An 18,427-nucleotide genomic window follows, 5' to 3' on the forward strand; every position below is an offset into this window, starting at 1 on the left:
CATCCCCATACTTGAGTGTACATCCCTGCTGTTTTCCCAGCCAAGGTCATTGTGAGGCTGTGTTGTGAAATAGAGCGGTGACCTAATTAATGGTAACAACTCTTATTTTTTGAAGGGATTTTTTCATGTGAAGCACTTCACTGACCTGGTTCATGGATCCCCATGCAGAACTTGAGGGACTTCTGAGGAAACGTTGACCTGTGGGGGCAGGACTGAGAAGTGGAGGCAGGAATTGCTTAGTATTATTACTAAAAATACTTTTAGCAGAAACTTAATGCAGCCTTTACAATGGGCTACTATTTCTTTGAGTGAGATGGTGCATTGCCTGACCACAGCATATATTTCTCTGGCTTATTTTATTTCCTTCAAATTTGAAAAGCAGAAGATTTTAGACATTTAAATAACGCTTCTGCTGATAGTAGTGCAGCTCTGTTCCCTCACGAATATCAGCTCCTGGTTAAATGCACTCTCTGTATAGTATCAGCTAACATTTAACTCCTTACCCTAAAATGTAATGGCAAATAAACACATAAAATAATGACCATTACCTCGTCATTCCTTCCTTCCTTAAGTAGCTACTTAAACTGAGATTTTTGAGTTGGCAGTCTGATCTTGACACCTTCCATCAACTTTTTTTGAAGTTATGGTTCTCAGTGGAACATTTCAAATGAGGTTAAATATGTAGATGTATAAATAGCTGTATCTGTGTTCATACACTGTGTCTTTTTATCCTGCACAGGGCAGATTTTTCTGCTTTCTCTTTTTAAGGAAAAAATAAAAGCCTGAATATTGTAAAAGTAATGTATTGTTTAAATGTATTTTCTTATGCTCATTCCTTTCACCCACTGTCTCTATAAATTATTTCAGCAGGATTTAATATTATTTCAGGTACACATTACGTGTAAAATGTGTTGATAACAAGACTCCTGAAATTCTCCATCACGTATCTTACATATCAAATTTGTATGTGTTTGTTAAGGAAAAATAAACATGAAATAGGTTAATAACTCAACCAGCACCTCCTTCACAGTTCTCTCCTGTTTCCTTACTGTAAATACAAGGTCTGCAAGGGTTTGAATGTAGAGTAGAGCCTCTAAGAGCCTTTTCTGTCTTATCTGTAAGCTACTGTACAGAAATTCTCACCAAGTTTTGAATGGTACCTGTCATTTGCACTTCCATCAGAACACCATTCTGGTTTTAACATTCTAGCAAATATTATTTAGACTACAATTCCTTGTAAGAATAGAATAGAAACTACCTTTACCACAGATTTATCATATATTGGACCCTATCCTATCAAGTACCTTCTAAAAATGCAAAATAAATTAAAAGACATACCTTCTTTGCTGAACATTCTGTTGCTGAAATAGATCTGAAATATTTTCTCACATATACTGAGCACTGGAATTATTTCACAGCACAAATTCTGACACACTAAGTGACTTCCTTCAGGTCCCTGTAAATGAAGAATAGAAAGTGGAATTTCTCTGAACCACTTACCTATAGATGTTTTCTGAGCACCATAGAATTGTCAGAGTTCTGACTGCTCTGTAGTACCTGCTGGACAGTTTGCTTTAAATGAATGTTTTTATCTTTTCTTCTGTATCTCCTAATGGGAAATTTGATAAACTAAGAGATGGGAGATCAAGGCAGTAATCCAAGGTATGGTTTGGGATGAAGGTACTGGAGGTTTTTTCTATGATTTTTCTAAGGAGTTTACAGTTCTTTGGCTGAACTTCCCTTAAATATATTCTGAAAAGCTCTTTTCTGTAAAAGTCTGCCAAAATCATTTTGGCTTTTGAGTGTGTGTATATATGTACGTGTGCAAAGTAATTTGTGTACTTAGTCCGTATTAAATAAAACTCTGTGCTAAAACCTTGTATTTTAATTTTTTTTACTGATAGAAAATTTTAAGAGCTTTTTAAGTCAGTGTCAGCCCAAAGTATAATCTTACCATTGTTTTCCAAGAGATTACTTTATTCTTCTGTCTGATTGTTCTGCTTTGGGTAGAGAAAGCATTTTGGGTAACTGAAGTTCACCATGCACTGTATCCTTGTCAGTGAATATGTTTGCAGTAATTTTTAGGAGCACTGCATCTCCCTAATGTTACTTCTTTTCCTCAGATATTTCAATGGATTACATAACCTTTTCCTTTAAAAATACGCAGATTTGTACTGAGTAACTCTCCCTGCAAGGGAGAGGTAATTTGGTATGTAATTCCCTCTGCATTCAGTAATGTACCTTTTAAGAGCTGGAAGAGTGGAATTTTTCTGTCTTAGTTGTGTTCAGCTGTGCTGAGCTGGGGGCTTGGGAGGTTCTTTTTGCCTCCAGATGGGAAGAATGAATAGAGAGAGGAATGATGAATAGAAAATCATGGCTAATGACTTTGAGGCAGAGATCTTTTTCTAACATTATAGACAAAAAAAACTTCTAAATCTTTTAGAAGCATAGAACTGTTTAGGTTGGAAAAGACCTCCAAGATCATGGAGTCCAACCATTGACACTGCCAAGCCCACCACTAAACCATGTCCCTAAACACCACATCTACCTGTCTTTTAAATTCCTCCAGGGATGATGACTTTGTTTTTGTTTAATTTGTTGCTCTTGTTTAAGGTTGCAAAGTAGTTAAAATTTGATGACTTTCAGGAGAATTGGGGACACTGAAAGGATAATTAACCTCTGTGCAAAATATACATTGAACATTTCTCCATATAAGTCACCTTTTCATTTAATGAAATGAGAAATACTGATGGAAACTGTTATATATAAATTTGGTTCAAGTGCCGATTTTAAGATAATTTCGTCTGTATTCTTATCCCTTTTTATTGTTTAATAGATAAATACCAATTTCATGTTATGCCTTTTATTATAGTCAGGTATTCCAGACAAAGCTCTATCTTGGCATCTCTCTGCCTGTTATATTCTTTTCTTAAGCACCTACCTCTAGACAGCATTTTATTTGTTGTGGCTCAAGAGAAAACCAAATTCTTGCAGATTCGGTTACATTAATCGTAAGGACCCACACACATACTTGTGTTAATATTTGTTTAAGCTAGTCCTGTGCTTTTTTCTTTTTAAATTTATTTTCCAGTTGCATTCTTTAACTGTGATCTTAAATGCAGGTGTGATACAATAACGTAGATTAAAGCATTAGAAAAGCTCATTAGACTTGAACATTAGATTCATAAATTGAAAAATATGGTTTTTTTCTGACATAATTGATTTTTCCCCAAAATCCATGAAGTGCAAGAAGAGAAACTGTTTTCCTTTCCATAGCATTCTGCTATATAGAAAAACACAGGAAAGTGACAAGCTTGAGGCTCATTAAATTGAGGATGCCTCTTCATTTGAAATATTTCCTACTCACACAAAAGCTTCCAGACTTTCCTGTACTGCTGTTTACCATTGGATTCCTTCAAACCCTTCACTGAATTGCAGCCTGAATTCAGTTGGCTCCAAATAGCGGAAGTTCTTTTTATTTATTGTAGTTACGTTCTGCTATTTGCTTTCTGTTAACTACAATGCTAAAGATCTGCTTCCACAAGTTTCTAGAGGTGGAAACTTTCCTGAGCTTGCCAATGAGACTGTGCTTCTTCAGTTTGCCACATGTTCAACCTTCACATGGCAGTGCATGTGCTTTCATTTATTTATGTTCATGATCCTTAATGTCTTTTGGGAAAAGAGTGTTAAAGTTGTATATGGAATCAGCATAACGTTTTTCACTGCTTGCAGTGAGTTAATACATCATCCCAGAATTTTTCTCTTTGGAAAATCAATCTGTGCTATATAAATTGACAGTCTTTGCTATGCTGTGTAGCACAGCATTAAATATTTACTTTGAATATTACTCAGTTAGGTCTAAACTGTCTGCCATAGTGACATATCCTAGTTAACCTGAAACTGTCTAAAATGCAGCAAAATGGAAATCAGCATGGTCTGCAGAAAGCTGGTGAAAAACTGCTAAAAACCTTGGGCAATTAGTCTCGCTTCTACTTTAGCAGCTGTAGATGTAACGTAAGAAAGGGCGATTTATTTTGAAGATGGCCACGTTTAGAGTTGTGGCTGGAGTATCATGAATTAACCATGGATCTTGAGACTTTTGTTTGGATGTGATAAATTGTGCCAAGTGAGCGTGTGCAGCGCTCCACAGAATGTGCTTCATGTGCTGCATTCGTGTGTCTCTGCCTCTGTAGAGATTTTTAAAAGGTGATCAAAATCCAGGTTTTTTCAAGATTGATTGTTGTTCCTAGTGATTGCTGCTGTATTCCCAAGGGGTGGGAGAGACTCGTTGCTAACCGTGGAAGATAAACACAAGACAGTTTCCTGAGACTATAGACCGTGTAAAGTAAAATAGGACAGCTTCCTTTGGTATGTTTGCGTGGGTTAAGAAACATAATGAGAATGTTTCATTGGATAATGGTTTCACTTGAGGAAAGTGTAGAAATGGAATTGTAACTTGTTATAGTCTTCAGATAACAGTGACTAAATCAGATTTCTTTTCCTCAGTAGAAATAAGAGTTCAGTTTTCACTTTTTTTCAAGGCCTGACTCAAATATTTTGTTTGTGTTAAGCAGAGGCAATTATGGTTTCCTTCTCAAGAGCTCTTGTCCCAGCAGTAGGCTGTTGCTAATTTATGTAGGTTATAGCCCACATTTAGGAGATACAACTGTCAAAGCTACCTCCGAACATCCTAACAGGACACAGCTGTGACTTATTGAGTCCTGAAGGCTCAGGAGTTTTCTCTTTTCCAAACATCTGTGAATCCCGATTCCTCTTTCTCATACAAAAGCTCAGCGCTCTCAGAGTACGAGCAAAAAGCACTTGGTGGATACTCAAGTAACAGACCCCTTGACAGAGGCTTCTTTGTTTATGTTTGTGTGGCTTCTGCAGGAGTAACACGGTAACGTCAGATATCTGCTCGATCTCACTGGTGCTCTTCATTGCCTAGAGCCATCAATGGAGACATTAAGGAGCAATACAGAGCATTAACTCTTTTTATAATCAGATGCTCTTTTTATAATGAAGTTTTTGTTGGAAGACCAGCTCATGGAAATAAGAGACATCAGCTGTCTAAATATCTCAGTTTCACAGTGATAAGAAAAGTTGCACTCATCTGCAGTATCTTGCAGGTTTTCAGACCATAGGCTTTTGTTCTCTTTATCTCACTCCTCTCCTTTTTCCCATTTAATAATGTAAGAACAGAACAGTGGCACCAGTTCTGTTAAGCCACCAAGACACTATTTTATCATGGATGCTGAATGTACAAAATACAAACAACCTAAAAAAAAAAAAAAAGCACAAAGACTTAAGGAAGGTATACGGTAATGAAAAGAAAGACAAAGTTTATGCCTAAAATGACTGCTGTGTATTACAAATGATCGAAAGACCCTGCCTTTTCTGTGGAGAGCTGATAATCCACCAGCCATTTCACAGCTTCAACATTAACTCCCCTCTTTACTGCAAACAGAACTCCTTGTCCATGTGCAGTCTGCCACAGTCCTCGAATGCTGTACACAGCTTTGGGAAAAGGGGTGCTGCAAGTCTGGCATCCCCTTTGAGATGCAGGTGAAAGTGATGTATAGACACATCTTGATTACTGCATCCTGTGCCCTGGTGCTGAATAAGAGGGGCTTGAATTGAAGCCAGAGCTCCAGCCTGTGGTGGGACAGAGCCATTCTGCTTTACACCCTTCTGCTCTCAGTGGGGCAGAGCTTTTCAGCTGTTTTTGTGTTTGAGGCCTGTCCTTACATTACAAATCAGATACTACACTATAATTTTACTGAGGGAGAGGAAGATTTCTTGTTATTGTTTACTGATTTCTCTCCTTTTCTTCTGATATTTTTAGCTCTAAAAAAGCTATGCCTAACAGCTTTCCCAATACCTATAGGAATTTGAAGTTTGTTCCCTTAATTCAGAATAGCTAAGAATTGTGTGTCTTGGATACAGTCTTTAAGAGTACCTTAAAGCCACCCTACTGCTTTAACGAAAATGGGGCTATGATGAAACCATAATTCATTTCCCTCTTATTTTGTGTAAAGGTTTATTAGCTTGTGATTTAAGCAAACCATCTGGTCCTGCTGGCAATCCAAGTTATGTCAGACTCAGTGCTTTCTCCCTGTAATATGTTACTGGAGGCAGTTAAATTACATGCTTAAGTCCCAAGTCTGGCCTGTGCTTTTTCCATGTCTTAACATCTGTTCTAGGAAATTTTTCTGGGATCCAAACAAGTTTACAAGGAGCCAGGTCTCTTGTCTTTGTCTTTCTTTTCATGTCTATTTATTTTCCTTCTCTGCAGTCTAATCAGTTCAACTGAGTAAAAGATAATGCAGAAATTTGCAGTCTCTTTATTGTTTCAGCAATGTACATAGTGAGATAAAAAAATACTTTAAAAACTCAAGAGCTGTAGAAAAATAGGAGGCTGTCATCTGAGAGTGACACTTTGAGAAATGTTAATTATTTTTTCGGTCCTTCTGATATTCTTTCTACTGACTTTTAACTGGAAGACTTTTTGTTTTGCTTGCCTAATTAATTTTGGGCAAAAGTACAGATTTTTATTTCTTTTTATCTTGCAATGCTAATTTCTTGTTTATACAAAACAGGCCCATGTTTAGAAAATAAATAATTTTAAATATACTTGTTAGCCTGCTGAGGTGGTTTTGAAAAGATCTCTAGTGATTAATTTATATACAGATCATGGAAAATGACTTGTTTGTGTTGGTATTTGTACCTGTATTCTGTGAAATTTCATCATTTTGTATTCTGCCTGAAACTTTTGAGACACAATAATGAATATAAACAGCTATCCCATAGCCTGCTGTGTCTGGATGTATGTTGAAAGAACTAGAATTTCTTTCCTTCAATCAGAAACATAAAAATGACTCTGATTCCAGGTACGTAATTAAACATTAAACTGTGTTTCCTACAATATTGCACCTAAAATACTGTATCTCCAGCTTAGGAGTAGGGATCTTAGTGTAACAGTCACGTCCCTTTGTCATGCCCTTTGAGACTTTTAATTACAGACTGGCAAGGTCAAGGGAGGGGATTCTGCCCCTCTATTTTGCTCTGGAGAGACCCCACCTGGAGCATCCAGCTCTGGGGCCCCTAGCACAGGAAGGTCATGAATCTGCTGGAGCAGGTCCAGAGGAGGCCACGATGATCAGAGGGTTGGAGCACCTCTCCTATGAGAAAACCCTGGGAATTTGAAATGTTGGGTCTGGAGAGACTTCATGGCAACCCTGAAGTATAAAAAGGGGACTTGAAAGAGAGAGAGACTCTTCCCCAAGGTCTCTAGTTACAGGACGAGAGTCAATGGTGTTAAACTGAAAGAGACTAAGTTTGGACCAGACATAGGGAAGAAGCTCTTTATAATGAGCACGGTGAGACACTGGAACAGATTGCCCTGAGAAGTTGTGGATGTCCCATCATTGGAAGTGTTCAGGGTTGGGCTGGACAGGGCTCTGAGCGACCTAATCTAGTGAAAGGCATGGCAAGAGGGTTGGCCTACACGGTGCTTAAAGGTCCCTTCCAACCCAAGCCATTCAATGAAAATCAAAAAAAGATATGTAGTCTCTTCTGTAAAGATTGATAATCTACAGGTGAGGAAAAGCATTCTCTAACATTAGCATAAATTATTTTTATATAGTGTACCAGTGATTTGCTGTCTTTAATGGCAGTTGTATACATGTGAATTTGGCTGCATTCAAATCCTATCACTTGAGACTAGAAAATTTTCCTTTGTGGTGTCTGTGGAGGGCATTCCTTAGCCTTTTCATATCATATAAACATGGATTGCATGCGTCACCATTTCAGAATAGAGCCTCTGCCCCTGCAAGGGTTTTTGCAAGTGAATAGCATTTTGCTCTTTTTTCCCTCCATATTGATGACTCTGCCGTTGCCTCTTTAGGGTTGCACAGTCCCACTGTACTGAATTACACTGTGTTACCTGCATTCATGATGCATTTGTTGCTTGCATCATGATCCACAATTGCTCTGCTTTTCTGAAAAGGTGCAAGCAGAAAATTAAGCTCTAGAACTATCTTCCTGGGAGAGCTAAAGAAGCCTTTTCCAATTTTCTGTGCAGTAGAAAAGTTATCTTCAGGTGATGCTTTATCACTGAGGAAAGCTCACAGTGGGAAGAAGAAAGGTAGCTGCCACAACACTGTAATCTAAACAAACTGAAGTGTTTGGGGATGCTGAGGTTCCATTAGCTAGCCATCTGTCTGGATCGACTGTAGGTATTGGAGTCTTTGGGCTCAGATTTTAAGAGGCAAACAGTAACAACCACGTGAGTTGATAATAGCATTCTTCCTGGCCTGAAATATCTATTGTGTCTCAGGAATTCTTAGCAGTGCATTAGTTCTCATGTAATGGGTGAGGGGACTGGAGCTTGCATGTCCTGATAATCAGAAATCATTCCATGAGCTAGTACAGAGACTGGTAGGATTTCCAGCCTCAGTAATACTTTGTATATACAGTCCCTTTCTCAATTTTGCTGTCTTTTTACTGGCTTTTGGGGAACTTGACTAAGCTCTTTGCAGCTCCCTGGCTTCACATTACCCAATGGCCAGAAAGGTTTACTGGAGGCACTACGTGTTTGGAGATAATGTGGTGTATCTATGTCTGCGCAAAAGCCTGGTTTTTGATTTGCAGTTGCAGGAGCCTGAAATAACCGTCTGTAGGGGCAGGGAGGTTAAGATGGTAAATAGGCTCCTGAAAAGGGCTTCATTTTTTTTTATTAAATCATTTCTTTACAGGCTGCCATTGACATGATAGATAAATTTCTCCTGTTGCATTGCTGTTTCTCTCTGCCTTGCTTTCATGCTTCCTAAGGAAGGAGATGTAATACTATGTAAAATATTTGTTCTGTCTTGACATTTCCCTCTTCTGCTGCTGCGAATCCCATACTGATCTAATTGACATTCTTTGCCTTCTTTCACATAGTTTGTTCAGTCTCTCAGGAGCTCTCTCCTCTAATGCAAACTTATTTCAGCTTGACGTTCGTCCTTAAAGATAAGCTGTCAGCTGGTCAGGTCACTTAAGGCCTAAAAACAATGAACAGATTAAGTCTCCATTTAAGTTTTCTGCTCAGAATACATGAAGACCTTTCTGGCTTGTCTACAGAGAACTGAATCATGGCTAGGTCATCGATAATCTGAGATACACTTTGTTTTATATACTGTCGTTTGAGAAAAGAGGAGCAAGAGTTCACTCTTTACATCTTCTGAAATGGGTGGAGACTTTCTAGCTACAGCTGACGCAAGCTCACCCACAGCTAAATTGAAAATGTCAATGGCATGTCTCTGTCTCAGCATGCCAAGAGCTCTGGTTTTGGCAAGTATTTTTTCTTTATTTTATAATTACCTGCTCTTAAGGAAAAAAATTCAAGGATAGATGTTAAGTTTTTTGTATAGGCTAAATTAGATGTGCATTGCAAGTAGTTTGCTTCCAGTGAATATTCCTCTATCATTTCTCACAGGAGTGCTTACTGGGACAGGTCTGCACTAAGACTCATAAGCTGCCAAATAAAATGTTTTGTTTTGTAGACGTTTAATTGAAATAGACCCATGGCCTATCTACAACCTGATGAATCTGAACAATGAAGTCTTTACTGTGAATACAATCATCACTATTTTGGTGAACTTTGTCTTTAGTAAATTGCGTGACAAATGGCCCTTGCTGGAGAGCATGGAAGGTAATGACAGTTCTGTAAACCAAGTTGTTGGCAGAGTTTAAAAGCTACTCTCATTCCAGCCATTCCTAATACATGATTAGATCAATTTTCTGTTGGCCTGCAAAAATGCAATCTCTAGCCTTAGAATTAAAACAGTTATCAAACAGAGCGATGAGAAAGAGATTAAGTGCCTGCAATAAAAACTGCTGTGAGATACTCTTGCAAAGTCAGCCCTTGCCACCTCTCCCTCGGAGCCTTGGCCCAGATATCAGGCTCCAGTCTCCTCATGCCTTCAAAGCAGCACAGAGTTGACATGCTACAGATCTACATCAAGCAAACCAGTCCTTCAGCATTAGCATCACAGACCTTGATGGCTGGCAGTGGGAAGAAGCCGGTCAGAAATATTTCAAACCTGATTATGGAGAAGACGTTGCTTCACAGATTGTTTTGTCTTGAAAGCTGACGGATTGACACAGGCCCTTTTGACTGTTGCAGTTGGCTGGGGGCTTGTTGATTCGAGGTGCTTTTCTGTTCAAGCCGAGGGGTTTATAGTTGGCATGCCTCTTTTCAGTTTAAAGGAAAATGTCTGTGTACATATTTCTGATCCATCCAGCAGAAGCAGAAGCTGATATCCCAGCAGCTGATGCACAAGTGCACCTTCATTACCCCACCATTTTTCTAAGAATCAGTTTCCATCCTAGCAGTATTTTTGCTATTCGTTATTTCTGCAGTCCTTCTTTGCAGTCTTTTCTGATATATTTTCTCTATTTGATTTTAAGGAGTTTTCTCTTAGTTTTAAAAATTGGCATATTTTCTAATCTTGTTTTGCATGCTAAACACTATTAAAACAGGGAAAGTTTGGTTATTATATCCATGCTTGCAGGTTTGGACTACCTGTCACTGAAGTTCTCTTTTGGTCTGTTGATTACTAGATGACTTCTTGGCTGTATACATTGTGAATAGTTTATGATAATTGCATGTTTTAATTTTTTTTTTTGTTTGCTGAGCATAACAATACCACCTTTTGGCAGCTGCATTTGAATGGAAGTAGAAAGGCTTTCTGCAGTAAACACTGCACAATGTCTATGCTAGATTTTTGTAGATCTCCTAATTCTCAATTGCAGTGCTTCTTGCTCTGTCACCGATTAAGGATGAAAACCAGTCTTATTTTTGTCCTGAGTCATTAGGTCGGCCTTTAGGAGTACAGGATTTATTAAAGCATGTTACATACTTCCCTCCTACAGCACCTATATAGCAAATGACATGCTCAACTCTCCTTTGTAAAAACACGCAAGTAGAAATTGAGCTTGTTGTAATTTCAGTAATTCACTTCCAGGATGGATCACAAGTTGATTGCTATGGAGGGATATAAAGGCAATGCAGTGCTGTGGTTTCATACTAAATTTATACAAATGTTTGATTATGTGCGGCATCAGGAGCATCTGAGTTTCTCCCGTTGAAAGCACGATAAAATTGTTTATGAAAACTTGGTTGTGATGGAAGGAGAAAACCTACATGGAAGAAGTCAGTGAAACATGTTCCATTGAGCTTTATTATAAAATTATTAAAGCACATTCAGAGGTTTTTGAATGCTATATGTAGCTAGATTTGAGCATTTATTGTGATATTGCATGTTAATTAATGATAAATTTTACCTGAGACAGAACCTGTTCTGAGTGCAAAATAAAATTACTCTTTATCTGTGTAAAATCTATGCTAGAATTTATAATCATGTTGATTCTGAATCTTTCCCGTTTGCTGAAGATATGAGCATTGTTCTGCTGTACTTCTCTGCCATCAGCAACTCTTTGAATGTCTTACGTTGCTAAATCCCAGCACATGCCTAAAAGCATTGTTCAAACCGTATTTTGAGGCAAGTAGCCTCACTAACGTCTTCATGGGAGCCCAGTCCTCTCCCTGCTTCAGAAATATTACCTTTGTTCTTAAGTGCACATGTAGTTTCTCTTTAGCATCATTTACAGTGAAAATGTTTTATCCTTTTGGCATATTATTAATGTGTTTCATTTAATACCTTGCATTTTTGTGGGCCAGTGTTAACATGACAGGCCATCCTCTTATCCCTGTGGTACGTTTTCTAAAGCAGAAATACAGAAGAGTTGAAGGTTTGTATTGTAATGGTTATGTTGCAGTGACCAAGCTAAGTTAACTCACAAGCTGTAATGTTGCTTTGGTCAAGTGTAGACATCCTGTCCACAGCACTGGATGATGCCTCCAGCCTCCCGAAGTGCTGTGTAGCATCCATGCACTGGTAACCTTTGTGCTCCAATTTAGTTGTGACATTTAGTGAGTTCCAGCTGATCACACTGCACTATTTTTCTCTCCTCCTGTCTTCTCCAAAAATGTTTTAGGTAGAAGAGCTGATGATGGCTATGGAGAAGGTCAAACAGGAGCTGGAGTCGATGAAAGCAAAATTGTCCTCTACGCAACAGTCTTTGGCTGAGAAGGAAACCCATTTGACCAACCTACGAGCTGAAAGAAGGAAACATTTGGAGGAAGTCCTGGAAATGAAGTAAGTGTCTTCTTTTATTATTTGTAGACGTGTTTTATTGATGTCTCTGCATTCCTTTCTCATCCTCGTTCTAAAGATAGCCCCTGCATGGATATGTCTCTGCAGATAACAGCTGTCTGTAATCAGTCGAGCCTTCAGAGGTGACTTCTGACCAGGGATTACTGACATGGCTTTCACACTTCCTCTAGAGCTCAAAAACATTTCTTCCTTTTGATTGTTTACAGTAGACTACTATTATTTGCACAACAGCAACTTCAAAGATCCTAAGCAACTATTGGGACTCAATCATTTTATCTAATGAATGTGCCATCTTGCTTTGAGCAGCCTATAACTACTTCAAGGTAAGGTGCAAGTCAGTGTAGCAAATGACAAGAAAAAGAGGGAAGAGATAAACATAATGTCAGGTGTTCGTAGTGTTAAAATCAGACTGCAGATGTCTGATCTGCTCAAGTATTTTTCAAGCTCATGCAGATGATTCATTAGCACTGGAGCAGTTTGAAGTTCTCTGTCAGTCAAACTTTTCTCATCATCTTTACACAGGGAAGCCTGGATAAAACCAAGCTTTGAGGATGTGGGGAGAAGAGAGGGATTAGACTTCTCAGGCTTAAATACTTCCTAATTTCTGACTGTGCATTACAGATAAATACTTATCCTAGTTTAGGGAGACATGAATCCATTTAGTGCAATGATGGATAGCGCTGCCAGCAGTTCATTAGAAACACTTTCAGTTGTTTAGCCAGCCCTGAAGAGAAGGAACATTTTTATTGGCAGGACTAGCAGTGGTTCTTCCACTGTGGTTTTGTGAGCCATTATTTATTTGTTTAACTATTCTACACTGGTCTCTTTCCTTTCCTTTTTTTTTTTTTTTTTTTAATGAAGGGATAGAAAAACAGCTGTTACAAAATGGAAAGAGGTGGCTTAGATCTTGAAACTTTAACTTAGGAGTGCTGTATAAAGTGGGCCAAGCCTCCCCAGCTTCATATTCAGCTACAACAGTTTGATCTAGACCTGGCATAAGGATGTTGGAAGACTGCAGTACTTAAAAGCCACACTTTTTATTTTTAATAAAAAATTTTATTGAGCTATAAATTTGACTGCCTTGAGAGTTGCTGTATGGGGGGATGGGAAGAATAGCTCTTTAGGTGATGTGGGAATCCAAAGCAACTGGAGATGTATCCCATATCCAATCACTTGACAGTACTTTCTTCTGCCAAACTGCTCTGCCAAACCTTCTCATTAAAATCTACATGTAGTGTACTGTATATCCTGAAATGTATTTGGAATTGTGTAGATCCTTTACTATAACTACTCACTTGTAAATGATGACCTCTCTTAGCTGTGTAAGTTATTGTTGGAAAGTTTTTGTACTGAAATGTAGTATCAGGGACTACATGAACTGGTAGATCCATTGTACCTCAGAAGGAAGAAAAACACTGGAGAGAATGGTAATGCTGTCAGCACATGGAGAGAAAGATGGAAAAAGCATTACGTTTGTATAGTTAACTAGCTGAGCATGTTTTAGTCATAGTTGGTCTGTCTTAAAGTTCTGTAAAGCTGCCAAAGGCATCCAAACTTCAAAAACTCGCTCTCACCATGAGGCTCTGTTGCAAACAAGTCTCTACTGAGGACTTCCAGTCAATTAAATACCTTATTTTATATACAGAAACTCAATATCTTCTTTGTTGTCCTGCTTTCCCAGCCTATGTCTTTTATGAAAAGCACTCATCTTTTTTCTAGTTTTGCAAAGCGTGTCTCATGTTGTTAAAGTCTTCACTACTATTTCAACTGAAAAATAGCAGTAATCTGTAAAAAAAAACTGTAAAAAATAACAGTGAAGCAATTAGCTGCTTTTGGAGTTCTTATGGAGACAAATAGCTGTTGTACAGGTAGTGTTCAAAGGTATGGTGAAGCAGTATTGTTTCCTAAGTTTTAGGGCATGCTTCAGTGGGAAAAGTTTGAGGTGCTCAAAACCAGCACTGATTAAATTTGAGATTTGATAGCAGTGTAGATTTAACAACCTAGGCCCTGCAGTCTGCTAATGGGGCTGGGGAGCAGACAAGAAAAATAGCTTAAGAAATGCTGCTTTAGGAGATTCTAGATATGGAGTGAAAGAAAGTGTTAAAGCAACAAGGGGACTCCAGAAAGTTACCTCTGGGTTTTAATAGGAAGTTGTTAGATATAATGCTAGTGAAAATACATGTTTAAAATACTGTTTCGTAGAGTAGAACTTGTGTTTACTACTGACTCTGTAACCCTGAGAAGATCAGTTCACACTCCTTAGGGAATAGTGTGCCACTAGAATAGCTCAAGTGTGAATTATTCCAAGCAAGAAATTTCACTCCTTAAAGAAATACTGTGTATTCTGAAGCCCTCTTCCTGTCAGTCTAATATTTTCGTTTTCTTTAAAAAAACTTTATTGCGAATAATTATGAGAGAGGCAGATAATGGTCTCTATTTATATCACCAACCCTGCTCTACTGTAGAGAAATACTAGTGAACTGCTAGGATTTTTGTTTTGTTATGTTTTCTTTAAGAAGTTCTAATGTTTCCATCATTCACAGCAAATCTTTTAAATTAGGCAGGAATAAAGTGCTGTCTACAGAGAAATCTCTGTTCTTTGTCCCATAAAAACCTGCTTAGGTTGAGCTGAGTTATAAACTGTTGAAAATCACCAGTTTTACTTTCTTTTTTTTTTTTCCTGGTGTTGTCAGCAAATTTTGGCAGTGTGTGAAAATAACCAAGCACAAACAGTCTAATCTGAGGCCGAGCTCATGCAGTTGCCAAATCTGTAGCAGCGGACACTGCACTTACAGGGAAGGGGAACAGACACTGTGTCTGCGTGGTTTTTTTACTAGACAGGCCTTTTGTTATGGTCAGAAGGACCAGAAGGTTCTTCCTAGTCATGTGCTTCAGGATTGAAAAGTCCCAGTTGGGGCATTCCTCAATCTGTTCTTTCAGACCTGGAAAACTATCCAATAGCCCTTTCCTGAATTATGCCTTCTCCTGCTAATTGCAATTGCTGCTAGCCCTATAATTCAAGGTATGCAGACTTACATAATGTAGTTGGCGCTTCAGAGTTGAATCTTTCATCCTGCTGGCTCACAACAGAAGGATTATTACTTGTCTGAGAATAATTTACTCTCCTCTTGTTTCTTGAAAAATAATCAAGGATATTGCAGATGAATTAATTGTTATTGCAGAAAATAATTTATGTTTCAAAATCAATCTGTCAGAAAACATCTTTTGATTTCTTGTCTGACGGTACATGAGCCATCTTTGGAGTAGTTATCACAGTAGTTTCTAATTACATGAATTCATCCCACAGATAGTGTTTCTTTGATACAGAGTGGTCAGAAATGAACCAGGTCTGTGTAGCTAATGAGGCTGTTTATTGTATACCTTCCTTTTTTCATCTTGGATGATGCTGAGAGCTACAGGAGGGCTACTCATAAAAAAAATATGCCAACCTCGGCAGGGCTATGCAGGAGGACTGTTCACCCATATCTCTGCTACAGTTTTCCTGCATGATACGACTTAAAAAATACTTGGTAGATGGAGAAGTCCACGTCTTCATTTTCTGACTCTCAGATAAGAAAAATACAAAGGCATGCACATGAACACTCACGACTGAAAATTAAGTCAGTGGAAGCTGAGGTTGTTTATCTTCTGAAAAGTTCATCTTCCCAGCAATAAAGCAGCATTGTCTGGAGGTATGAGTATGAAGCTGAAATTGAAAGTAGTCCAAAAAGAAACTGATTAATTGACTCAGTTTATTTGCCAGAAAAGTAAAATCAGTTGATCCAAAATGAGCTGTGAACTAGTTTCAAGCCCTGCAAACACTTTAACCAAACAAAAATACTTCAGGTTATGTGCACCCATGGTGAACAGAACTAAAAAACCAAAGTATCGATGTCCCTCCAACAACAACTTGTCAGCTCATCCACAATGTCTTCTTGGACATGAAGGAATTATTTTTGTCTTTAAAGAAGTTATGCTTTATGCATATGGATTAACAACAGTTCTCCAGGGCAGATGAACAGCTGTCTCCATAGTTTGAAATCCCTTTTTGTTCCTTGTCAGTGCCACAGAGTGGTAGCACATTACCCTCACATCAGCAAGGTGTGGCTTTCTTGGCCCAGCACAAGCTCTTCAGCATATTCAGCTGGACTTACAGGGTCTGTGGGTCACTTGGTGTGTCAGACCATCACGTGATGGCAGCAGTGGTACCAGAACTTCTCCTGTAATTACTTCTTGTGAACTTAAATCAGCTGAAGTCCCACAGGAGGCGCTCTCTCTGTAGGATTCACTGTCTGGGGCAAAGCTGAACAAGTGCATCTGTGTCAGTCCCTATCTCCTTCTATTAGCTTTAGAATTTTCTTTTTTATATGTCTTTTTCAGGGCGTACAGTGAAAATGAACATGCTAGTGTCCTATTACCATTGTTTGTCCTTTTCAATTTTCAAGCATAAAATATTTAATTGTATATGTTTATTTTAATTCTATATTGTTGCCCCACTAAATTGTAAAAACTTCAGTTGAAGTAGTCTGAAATAGGAAAAATAATACATTTCTAATTACTGAACAATACAGACCTCATGTTTAAATAATTTGAAATAAACTGACCTTGGAACTGCTGTTAATCTCTAAGCGAATCGTACAGAATCCAATAGGAAAGCTGAAATACAGTGTGCAGATATATTGTGTCTTTTGAGGCTCAGGTTTATTGAAAGATCTTGGTTACTCTCAAATGTGATGACTTTTGCTACTATTTTTAAATTCAGGGGAAAACTAGAGACAAAACATAATCTCCTTTGCACTTCTTTTTCTCCTGGCAACTAAGGAATGAGCCTTGTTACACTTTCTGTCCTCCTGCGTTGTCCATGAACCTTTTGAGCACTCTGAGACACAAGTCTCAGAGTGGCAGCACTAGCGACAGCCTGCCACACTGTTTTCAGTGCAACTCACACTAGATGGCCTGAATCATGGAAGCAAGCAGAAGAGTTTAACCCATTTTTGGGCAGCAGTACTAAACCGGTCGATCAAATGTTTCACGTAAGCGAATCTTGAATCTCAAAGTGTCACAGAATGATAAAACAGCAAAGCAAAGACTTGAACCTTTAGCAAAGCCTACATAAACCAAGTGCCCCGTATCAGTACACACAGAATTAGATTGTTGCGCTCTACTCCATTTCTTTAAGTATTGGGAAGTTGTATTTACCTTTTGTAACTGGTTTGTTGTTACGCTTCACCTGCCTTGAAAATCTTTTTCTTCTGTAGCTTTTCAGATACTAAAACCTTGGCATGTGTCACAGTCCTGTTTGTGATAAAACCTCTGTATCTCATTTTATCTTGAACTGTATGGTCCCCAAGAACAATCTTGCAGACAGAAAGTACTGTACTATCTTAATGAGCCATGACAGGCCTGGAAGCAAAATGAACTGCTGAAAACTACACCAGGTAGTGTTAAAGCGTTTTGCTCCACTCAGTAATTTCCAAGACTATTGATGTTGTAGGGAGGAGTTGGGAAAAAGAGATCCAGTCATTAACTTCTGGAGAATTTTGCTACACTATGCTCTTGTTCCCATGCCTTTCCACTGGAGATTATTTCTCTGGATATGTTTTTCCAGGGACTGGGTTTAGTGGAAGTCATCCCTTTAGTGGCATAGTTTTCTAGATGGTGAAAGAAAATTAAATCTCTTTCAAGTGAGAATGTTAAAAAATTTAGCATACAGCCTCAGTGTTAAAAATGCAGAGGTTTAGTCATGCTTTCGTTTTCTATTAATAGATCACAACATTCTTACAGAAATTGCTCTGAAAGATCTCATCAATAGAGATCTTGGCATACTAAATGTATGATTTGTTTAGGCTTACACACAATCTTGACACTAGTGAATGAACACCCTTCTTGTCTTTTCTGAGTTTTGCTAGTCATTATTGCAAACAATCTTAGGGAGCAGGTGCAGCACAAGAAAATGTTCATGTTCTTTACTGCCCAGAGGGCATTGCTTTGATAAAAGTTTGTTTTTATCATAGCCGTTATGCAGATCGTGTTATCTAAAAGAAAAAGAGTTATGTTGGTTTTTTCTAGGTAACCCAGTGTTAAATTGGTAGAGGAATAGGGAGAGTGATGGTTTTATTTTGACTAATATATGGAACAGATTGCTTGTCAGATAGCTCTAGGGGCACCAATATACTGCCTTTTGCTAACTAATTCTGTGTGCCTTT

At 38.3% G+C, this 18,427-nt stretch overlaps 1 protein-coding gene across 12 annotated transcripts in view; it reads left to right on the plus strand.

Moving 5' to 3' along the window:
* The window catches only part of ERC1 (ELKS/RAB6-interacting/CAST family member 1), a 281,550-nt gene that overhangs the window by 168,728 nt on the left and 94,395 nt on the right, over positions 1-18,427 (plus strand). For all 12 annotated transcript variants that reach the window (XM_042050358.1, XM_042050357.1, XM_042050360.1 and 9 more), the window contains one exon: positions 12,043-12,203. In XM_042050358.1, coding sequence (XP_041906292.1) covers positions 12,043-12,203 — 161 coding nt within the window. The remainder of the gene's footprint in view (positions 1-12,042; positions 12,204-18,427) is intronic.

The sequence above is a fragment of the Corvus kubaryi genome, unplaced genomic scaffold (genome assembly GCF_017639235.1).
Source record: "Corvus kubaryi isolate FWS band 111438036 unplaced genomic scaffold, C.kubaryi_AGA036_p1.0 72, whole genome shotgun sequence".
In the NCBI taxonomy this organism is placed as follows: Eukaryota; Metazoa; Chordata; class Aves; order Passeriformes; family Corvidae; genus Corvus; species Corvus kubaryi.